We start from the raw sequence: 10,550 nt of genomic DNA, 5'->3' as shown, positions 1-10,550 counted from the left end.
CACAAAACGCGAAGTAAAGTAAAATAAATCAAATCAAATCTAAATATTGCTGAAGTCTTCATGCTTTATTGTTTCGAAAAAAATTATAAAACCCTCCGTATACGACCTTGGTCTTTTAACACGCAACTCGTTTCCGTTATTTGGTCTGCATATGTCAAAAATAAAGGGGAAGACATGTGATGTTGACATGCGATACAGTTTAGTCATCAATTCGTTGTGTACACAAAATAAAGTATTAATGTACGACTTTGACGGCGAAAGTATTTGTACATAAATACTTTCGCCAACCCATAAACATTTCTGATTCATTCGTTTTATTACCATTCTAACGTAAAAACTGAATATGCAGCACAACATCTCTCTGGATCAACGCGAAGTCACGTGAAATTCATCTAAACTAAACAGGCTGTACAAATTATTTCTAGGTAATGTTCTAAAAAGATTTGCTACAAAAGAATGATAACACATAATTATAAAAACAGTGTGCAACACATCTTTGAGATTTCATATCGGTCTTGTTCTAAATTGCAAGGAAATTATTAAAAGATTTGCATAGCCATGTTTTATTTAATACCAACAAATATCACATACAGACAAGAAACAGAAATATAACAAGAAGACTCATTCGTAAAGTTCTTCAGTTCTCACCACTTGCTAACTTCCAATTTTAGTTCTCTCTAGCCACTATGAATATATCTGAATCCTCACTTCAGTTCTTTAATTTATTCTAATTACAAATGTACACAAATTAGTTTTTTCTTCCACTCCTATTTTAAGCATGCTCCTGAATGCTCTTGAAGTCTGTTTCATAAACTTGGAATTGGATCCCGGTCACCATCTTCACTTAATCTTTTTGTGTGTGAAAACTTTCTCATGCACAAGAAAACCACAAACTGTTGTTTAACGTTGAGTGCATCAAATCGTCCATTCCCTGTCAAGTTTTTGTGTACAATGTTGCACAGAGTACCGAGAGAAGAAACTGCAAAGTTCGGAGGTGGTGAAATAATGGCGAATTTTGATGAACAGTAGTTAGGGGTTGAAAATTCCCAGTGCTCACTTTCCAACCTGGAAAATGTCCAAAATATAGGATTGCATTTTGTAGTATCTGTTCGAGCTTCTACGTCGCGTCAATTCTGAGCAATAATTTACAGTGATGGGGAAATCTACACCATCGCAACCTCAATTTTAAGTTGATGTAACTACTACACATCAGGTTTGCGCAAATTAATTTGCACTAAGTTGTTGGTCAGCTATGAATGCAGAGAAATTAGTAGTGTCAGAATGTAATATCAACTAATTCTGTAGATTAGAGGCTTGTGAGCTTGTCAATGAAAGACTTATAGTTCCTGCAGAAAACCCATCCTTACTATGGTTAATAAGTGCATGTATGGAACTGATACTGAGAATGCAACACAAATAATTATGCCAAACGTTCCCCTGTCCACATAGCTAACCTACCATAAGTGTCATTTCGAAATGCAATATTTGAAGACTAATAATAATCTCACAGTTTTGAAATTACATTATTGGTCTAGACACCCTTGTGTACTGCAATGAAGTATGCAGCTTGGAAAAGTGAATTTGTAAATAATTCACACTCTGTTTTGGAGGTGTCGAAGTAGAAGGCATGGCTTTAAGAAAATTGCAATACCGAGGTACAGATCAGATCGCCAGCAATCGGATAGCTTTCGTGCCTTTAAATTATTATAGAGATTTCATTTAACGTTGATATAGGCATTAACAATGAGGAGAGATAATGAGAAATCGAGTAATTGACGGTTGAAATTTTTACCGAGTGGTCAACTAGTTGACCTGACAAGCCCCGAGACGAAAATTGGCGAAAACTGTGATGTTGGACTGACAGTAGAATGGCTGGTGGCACTACTGTTCAATTTCAGCCTTGCAATTTGCGTAAGAGTGCACCATCTTTCTTAATCTGTGGAAACCTGGTGTAGAACCATTTTTGCAAGGTGGAATACATAGAAGGTGGTCCCTTGCACTTTTTTGTTTGTTGTGGATTTTCGTGTGATGCAGGTCGGAGGATCTCATGGATTTGCACAAAACTGTTGTTTTCAGGTTCCTTTTTATCCCATTACAGCTTTCCAAGCACATGTGGGGAAACAACTGTTAAACAGCTAAAACTGTAATACTATTGTTCTTCAGAAAGTGAAGATCCGCCGTATGACGTCACCCACTTGCGTTCGCTAACATCGGGGACGGACTCTCCTCTACACATTCCACCTTACCATATCTCGTTGAAGATGAGTCAGACCAATCTGGGATCTATTTCTTGTCGTCGCTGATAGATGTCGGAGGCGGGGAGCTGCTATTGCCGAGGTGGAGAGGGTTGGCCAGTGAAGCGGAAAGTGGACTCGCGTACGTCGTTGGCAATGAAGCGCCGGACAATCCGCCGTAGTACTGGCTCGCGGCAGAAAGGGAAGACAATGTCGATGTGAGGGTTGGCGGCAAGAACACACGAGGAAGCACACTTCTCTGTCCAAGAGCTGCAGCCTGGCGATAGTAGAGATCCATTCCTGGAAGAGAAGTTGAAGAGTATATTGCAAAATGAATCGCTACATCACAGACACTTAATACCAATCTGGAAGAAATGGGTCCATGAACAGAATTATTCAAAGACCATGATTATCCTTCTTTTGATTGCAGAAAATATGAAAAATCTTAGATTTCGTCAAATGAACCAGAGCAACGTAACTCCAAAAATGTGGTTTTCAGTTTTCAGTTTTATTTTAACTCCTCTGATGAGCTCTATTTGGAGTCAATCGTTAGCACTAAGGTGGAGTCACGTATCTCCACTTTACTGACTCTTTTGAAGAGTCAGGCATATTCTTAAGAATAGATTATTTCCTCTCCCCTAAAAAATGATAATTTGGAGTTGCGTCCTCATACGACGATTTATGATGCCCAATTAAATAAATGAATATAAATTAATTATAACTCTAGAAGAATAACTGAGGGGATAATATACAGTATACTTATAACACTTAATCCAAAAGATAATTGATTCCATAAGAGAGTTTACCTAATTCAGATAAAATATGGACATTATTACGTATTTCAATATGTTAATGATTTGAAACTAAATTAAAGCAGAACAGGTGTGCCAGATCAAGTTCGGTTAAGTTGATGAATTTTGTAATATTGGCCAAATTATTTGGTAATTAAACAAATGTGCACGATTACTAAAACAGTTTCTTTCCGGTGAATGAACATTTGTTTGTCGCCTATTTAAACAGATTTGGTTACCAGAAACACTTTGTTTGTAAGTTGTTCCAGACCATGAGCGTACGGAGGATTTTTTTCTGAGGGGGTTGCGTTCTATGGGGGAGCGGGATACAAAATAAAATCTTGTGTAATTATCATTTTAACCTTCGTTTTGAATGTTGTTCAGAGACAAAAATAGTACTGGAGGGTAATTTTAAGGGGAGTTTGGATTTTCCACATTGGTTTTTCTAGAGTTCTTGAATGCTTTCATTTCAAAATTTTGATTGTCTCAAAATTTCGGAGGGGGTTGTAGTCCCATCAGCTCCCCCCTGCAAAGTTGGGTTGTTTTTCCTTATCATACTTTACTATTTAATGTTTATTTGGTGGTATTTTTCTTTTTATGTTGTATAAGAATGGGAGTGTATACAGTAATATCTCGCCAGTGTTCCAGACAATATTTTTTCTTTGTGTACATTCTTTAAAAAATAGGACTCGTATATCTATGACCTAAAAGCTTTAGAATGCATGAATTTATGTTCTAAAATGACGAAAAGATGTTTTAAAAACTGAAAAATGAAACCAGCAGCTTCGCAGTCACAACAGCTTAGCTTAGGCATGGATAGGATGCGGAAAAACAGGCCACGATGAAAATATGACGTCACAAAATTCTGAGCCCTAAAAATAAAGGCCTACGTTTGGGGCAAATTTACAGTAAGAAATAGGACAATATAGAAATTTCAATATGTTATGATGACGGGTTCTCGGGGAGAGAGTTCACGTGGGTACTCACCTGCTGACAAGGAGCCGAACTGCGACGGGGCGGGGTATGGCCAGTAGGGCGACCCGTATAGCCTGTTCACCGTCGCGTAGGTGCCTGCCTCCGCAAGGAACTCCAGTCCGACGGCCGTCTGTCTTTTCCACTTTGTGCTGGAAAGAGAAGAAAATAAACTTATTTCGCTCGCACTATATGTTAGTCATGAATGTAACGCATTACACAATGTAGCGAGCGAGATGATATAAGCTATCTACTGCACATGTTTTTCTAACGTTTATTCTCTTAACAGCAAACATTACAGTCATGATATACATGTTGGATTATGACTGTTTAGAATCATTACACATGCCCAATATAAAATTATACTCATAATATTTTATTTAATTGCTTCAGTGCGGCTTAAAAGTTAAATGAAAACAAAAGACAATCGCAGTTTGTGACTTAAGTTCCTTTTCCCGAGCGTCGTGAACCAAACGCCACACCCCCGTCACTTTTTCATCATTTCACATACAATCCTGGTCAGAAGCGCCAATTTCTTGTAAATATTGAGAGGCAAGATTGTCAACAATATGTCCTTATATAGGCTATAATGTATATACTTCTCGAGGAATTTTTGGGGGCAGGAAGTGCTTCCCCCCGTCCCCCAAACGTCGGCGCCTATATGGCCTGCAACGCGCTAAAGCAATCAGAGATCCAATGTTCGGACTCTGGCTAAGGCTCTGTGCATGTCCAATTATCCATTTCATCATTCTATAATCGTTGAGATGGAACTCAAATGGTAGCGTAAAAGTGACGTATAGCTGCCGAAATAGATAGTGTTTCTTGCGAAAAACAAAACTTCCGTCCTTCATTTTACAGCGAATAAATTGGATTGGATTGGATTTTTGTCATCTAGCATAGCTTTTCTGCCACTTTTGGCTAATCGCGACGAAGAGGATGATTGGAAAAATTGATGAAAGGCGGGACTCACAAAGAACACCCGTCCGAGATTAGAACTCGGGACCTCTGTCATCGTAGCGGGCTGCGCTAACCAATCCGCCACGGAGGTCGGCATCAGTGAAAAAACTTGCCAGTTTTGGATTCGACATTTTAAAAAAAATTAATTCATCTGCATACATGTTACGAATAGGTTACAGGATAACTATAATTGCCATATACAAATAAATAAATTGAAGTTTGACTGACATTAGAGAAGCTGAATATAAATCACTTTGTGCATTAAGATAAAGGAAAGATACATTGTGCATAAATAAAATAAATGAGTAGATAGCTAATAACGACATGGATTGTATTAAGTGTCGGTAAATAATTCAAAACTTTCGATTTGGCTCTTGTGTCCAAGAGTCCTGTCTCCAATTTTGTGGAAATTTTTAGTTAAATATTTGGGGCAGCAACGATTGAATTTGAAGAAAACTCATTCCTTACTCTCCTACAAGTGGCAAATTGACGCGTCTAGCCCACAACCGCGCAGTTATCACTTTTCACACCCTTCCCCCAATTCCGCCATTTTGTTCTTAATCCATCGCTTCTTCCCCTCCGTCAGTCTCACGACGCTCTCCCTTCTTTATCGACTTCTTGCTGTCACTTTCGAGTCGGCCGAATGTCAGTCATCCTTCACCGACGCAGCAGGTCTCCTTTAACTGTAACCGACTCCGTCAAAAGATTTGATGATAAGATCTTTCCTGTTGGGTGCTCTGGATACTACCAATGGGATCATCCAGAGCGCTCACCCTGGATATTTCAATTAGAACATCCAAAGCGGCCAACAGTATCTCATACCGTAGCGTGACTTTATTACTTGGGCATATATATTTTGATTCTCATCTTCCAATGTGCTGTGACTGCGTATTTCGAGACTCGAATGAAATCTGACGGGTGTTCATTAATTGAGACGAGAACGAATCAGACATCTGTAAAATCAGGACAAAACCTAGCATATTTGTATTGTATGTATTTATCATAAATTACGTAGCATTTCTGCTACTTTTGGCTGATCAAAGTGGTGAAGTTGAGCGGTGATTAGATATATTTACGAACAACCCGGAACCTACAGAAGCGAGGACGGGTCAGAGCTTGCATTGACCCAAGTAAACCAAGACAGTGAATGGATGGTATTGTAAACAAGTCGAGACTGAAAAGTTTCATATCATTCGTGGTCTCGTCTCGTGGTTTTTAAATATCATATATTAGTTTACCAAAGTTTCGAGGGACCGAGAATTTGCTCATCAAGTCTCGCCTCGAAGACTCTGGTTGTCTTGGTCTGCCCTGATGGTCTAGGTATTGTGTGTACTGTTAAGCGAGGAGAATACTTTTAACTGTTGCCTGAATCTTTTAAGTCTTCCGAGGAACTTTTGATCTTCACAAAAAATATTTTTCAAGCCGGATGGAGAGAGTGTACTTTGTAACAAACCAGTAGCCGCATTAGCCACATTATAACTTTGATGGATTTCTGAAGAGTGACCATACTATACAATACGCTCTTCTAACACCCACAAGTATGCAGTACAGTGGGATATATGAGTATTACCGTGCAAATTGTCCACGACTATTTTCATTAAATTTTATCTTGCATCCTGTGTGTTTTTAAGCGATGGATGTTTATGTATGCTGGTGCAAAAGTTGTCTGCAGCTTGTTTTGAGTTTTCTTTTAATTCTTGAAGCTCTAATTGGGTCAAATAAAGTGTACGAACATGGTGATGGACAATTTACACGGTGTACCAGAACCGGAAATTATGGATCCATACAGTTGGTTTGAACAGTTCATTTTCTGTAATCATAACACATTCAATGATTTATCAATAAATCGCTCTAAATTCCGTACGTTTTCATATAATTTCCCAAAATCGAAATATGGGCAATATTTTTTAGCAAAAATACTCACAATGTAAATTAAAACAGCGTTGGTCAAATTTCACATGCATTCGACTGTACAGTAGCATGCATAGGTATTACCAGATAAATTGTCCAATGTTTTCAAAAAAAATTCTCTCGCAGCACACGTGTTTTTAAGAAAAGAAATTTTATTGATGCGGTATAGGGGTTTGTTCCCTTCATGTCGTTTAATTTCATTTCTTGAACTTCAGTTGCGTAAAATAAAGTGAATGAACATGGGGATGGACAATATACCTGGTAATATTTATGTACTCCACTCTACAAGACAGAAAGTCTGTAAAGCCTATTCATCCACGAGTGAGATGTCATTCCCCAACATGAAGTTTCAATTCAAAAGAAGAGGAAAATACAATGTTAAACCTCAATTACTTCAACTTTTGTGGCTAAAATTCACACATTTCGGTTCGTTATTCAAGATTCCATTAGTGTTCAACTTCAAACTCGGTCTCACATATACTTGCTGGCCAATCACAACTTGCCCTGTTTAACGTTTCTTGAATACATTTAGCGCTAGGTCCCTTTTTTCTATTCAAATTAAGATTTATGTCCGCGCTTGTAAAATATCCACTTCTACTTCATTCGTTCTTAAGAAACTTTAGCATTCGAACTTACCCTCGTCTCAACGAAGCAAGTGGGTTTCTGAAACGGGGGGGGGGGGGGGGAGACGAGGAAGAAAGAAGATAAGAAAAAAAAGGACAGGAAACCAGCTTTCCATTAGTTTGCTGCGAACTCCGTAGAATATCCAGTGTAGGGAAATCCACGCAATATGAAATTAGAAATACATTACAAAGTTTTCGTCTAAGTTTCTTCTTCTTCTTCTATCCGAAAAAGGGAACGCCAACTCTTAATATCTCTCATCATCAATGCTTATGCATCACAGACGACGAGAAAAGTTGCCATGATAAGTGAGCAAACCAGAGAGAGAGGGAAATTCGTTCTTATTCATGGAGCCGAAAGTGATTTTTAAAGCCACTAAATGTAACAGACATTCGTCGTCCTCCAAAGAGTTTTTAAGAAAAGCTGCTAGAGGGCAGTATCGGGCAAAAATGGAACGAGGGAGAGCAAGCTTTACATTTACAAAACAGGAACGGCGCCCGTCATTTAAATGCGTAAAACCTATAAAGGGCTAATACGTCACCGAACCCTGGCCCGCTTTTATATTGTCGAAAACTAAACTTCATTTTCCAACTTGCGGAAACTTTTATGTATGCCTCATAAATTAAGAATTCCCAAACAGAGGGATGAGGTCGGTTGAAGGGATGGACTCGCAATCTTTCCTCTTTGCCTTTTATGTGTCGGCCGGGCAGGATTTGTGTGAATCGGCTATATTCAAATTGTTATGACTTGACTTCCCTCTTTAAAAAGAAGTTCCCCCTTTTTTCGCGGATTTGGCAGGGAGATAAGTTTCGCGAAGATTCTTTAGCTTCGTTCTTTGCCCTTGCACGCTGAAGTTCTGGACACTTTCGCTTCCCAAACGATGCACATGCATGATTCAATGCGTCAACGTTAATGATGGGAGTGCTGTTGTTCTCAGCGTTGTATCAAGTCGAAACTTAGCACCCGCGAAAATGTTTGAAAGGGCGAGCAAAGTAGCCCTAGAAGGAACATCAGCGTACAGTCAACAACGGAATCAAATATACCCATCTCCTGCATTACGATGGTCGAGCACTGCGGTAATCAAGTTATTTGAATGTCTTCCGGAAACCATTAACTTCGAAGACCTTCCGCACTCTTCGTTGCCTAGGCCCTTTTCTTCCACTCCCTCCAACACACACACACACAAACACAAACGCACTTTCCTCCGCTTAGAATCGCAGCAATCGCCAGAGAAGAGAGCTTTCATCAACCCTTTCAAAGTCACGGTGTCAACTCTGAAATGTGCACACTCCGAAGATGTAACTAAACGCCAATTCACCAGGCGGCGCTGATGTTGAACTTAACATTTTGAGTAGTAATTGTCCCAACCTCTACATCAGATTTGTTAATGGAAAAGAGCACATTGCTCGTGGTTGAATTGAACAGGCGTGTTCTGTCCGGAATATTGAAGGATCACTATTATTTGACGTCACGTTGATTTTGACTTTTTGAGGAATAAAGATTGATGCAATTACTTTCCTACACATGCATTAACTTACGTTCAATTAGATATAATTGGAAATATTTTAATGGGAAAAATCACACCAGAATAGTTGGAGGGCCTCCAATCGAATTCACACGAATATTTCCAAACATAAAAAAGAGCGTTCGACGGGCCCATCTGTACAAATTCCACTTTGACTCAAGCTGAAACTGCCACCAAATGTTCAAATTATTACAGGATCATATTTTGAAAATGGAGACGAGACCAAGACATCTATAAAATCAAAACATAAATCTCATTCGAGATTTTACTGAACTAGGATGTAAAAAGTACATGAACATTTTTCTTTAAACTAAAATTAATTTGAAATGCGAGTCATTCAGACACAGCAATAGAAGGTTGATTAAATTGTAGTTTAAACATAATGTTCAATAAGCACTTGTTCACATTTTTGCATCTATTATTTCAAGCTTTGAAACAATAACGAATTAAGCCTTTGAAATTCAGGACAAAACCGGGAAAGAGACTGAGTCAACGATCGATTGATTGATTAATTTGGTGTTTTAAGTCCACTTTGTGCACAGTAAGGCTAATCGGGACTGGACCTACAGTTTAAAGTGGGATCCGAACCACTACGTGCCTCCATCCAACGACATTGCTTCTACAGACTCGAATACCTTACCATATAAACATTGCGAAGGAAGTAAACACATTCTGCGTTCGTTGACGTCTGTAATCAGTGTGGCACTCTCATGATATTATAAACAAGAATAATCTACTATCAGATGCATTATAATGCTGCAAGAAAATTTCGCATGATGCTTCCAGATATAGACCAACTAAGTAGTTAGGTCCATTAACGTGGCAAGCACCATGTAATGCATTGCATGGCATGTGAATGTGTAAGAACATATTTGTTAAGCCACATGCCTGAAATAAACACACATGACTCCAACAGGCCTCCCATCTCATACATGGTTGTATTAAAATCGAATTACGTGCAGAAGCTAGTTGAAATAATTATTAAGTATTAAGTACAATGACGAATATATAAGTATATATTCGTGTAAACGTGGCTAAAAATTCAATTAAAATCCTTCTTAAGGTTATTTTACGCATCGATACTTATGTACACCCAGAATTGCGGACCTCCCCAATGGCGGAGTGGTAACGTCATTGCCTTGTAATCAAGGGTTCACGGGTTCGGTGTCTGGTGGAGGCACATAGGGGTGGATTCTGATCCCACTTTAAACGTAGATCTAGTTGCCGATCTCCGTGGTGGAGTGGTTAGCACAGCGCGCTACGATGCCAGCGGTCTCGGGTCCGTATCCCGGATAAGACATGGATGTTTGTATTGTCCTTAATGAGAAAACTGACAATTGAGTAAAAGTTATATGTGTGAAAAACCGAATGGCGGGGAAACTACCGGGGTTTTCCTAAAAAAAAAAAAGTCCCGATTAGCTTATATGTGCATAAGTGGACTTAAAAATTCAAATTATCCAGAATTACGTGATTAGAGGCCAGCATAGTCTGCATTTTACCTACCCACTGCCCGCTTGCCCGTGAGGACAGGTATACCTG

The 10,550-nt window shown here is 38.9% G+C and overlaps 1 protein-coding gene across 1 annotated transcript in view; it reads right to left on the bottom strand.

The window, feature by feature from the left end:
- Positions 1-545: 545 nt before the first annotated feature.
- LOC145977815 (uncharacterized) overlaps positions 546-10,550 on the bottom strand; it is an 80,911-nt gene continuing 70,906 nt past the window's right edge. The window contains exons 3-4 of the mRNA XM_083110128.1: positions 4,013-4,149; positions 546-2,534 (exon numbers count right to left, since the gene is read on the bottom strand). Of these exons, the coding sequence (XP_082966254.1) occupies positions 2,284-2,534; positions 4,013-4,149 (388 nt within the window). The 3' untranslated portion in view covers positions 546-2,283. The remainder of the gene's footprint in view (positions 2,535-4,012; positions 4,150-10,550) is intronic.

This window comes from Lepisma saccharinum, chromosome 23 (assembly GCF_977018435.1).
Source record: "Lepisma saccharinum chromosome 23, izLepSacc3.1, whole genome shotgun sequence".
Lineage (NCBI taxonomy): Eukaryota > Metazoa > Arthropoda > Insecta > Zygentoma > Lepismatidae > Lepisma > Lepisma saccharinum.
Note: the sequence above shows the minus strand (reverse complement) of the source record. Positions and strands in the feature narration are given on the sequence as shown.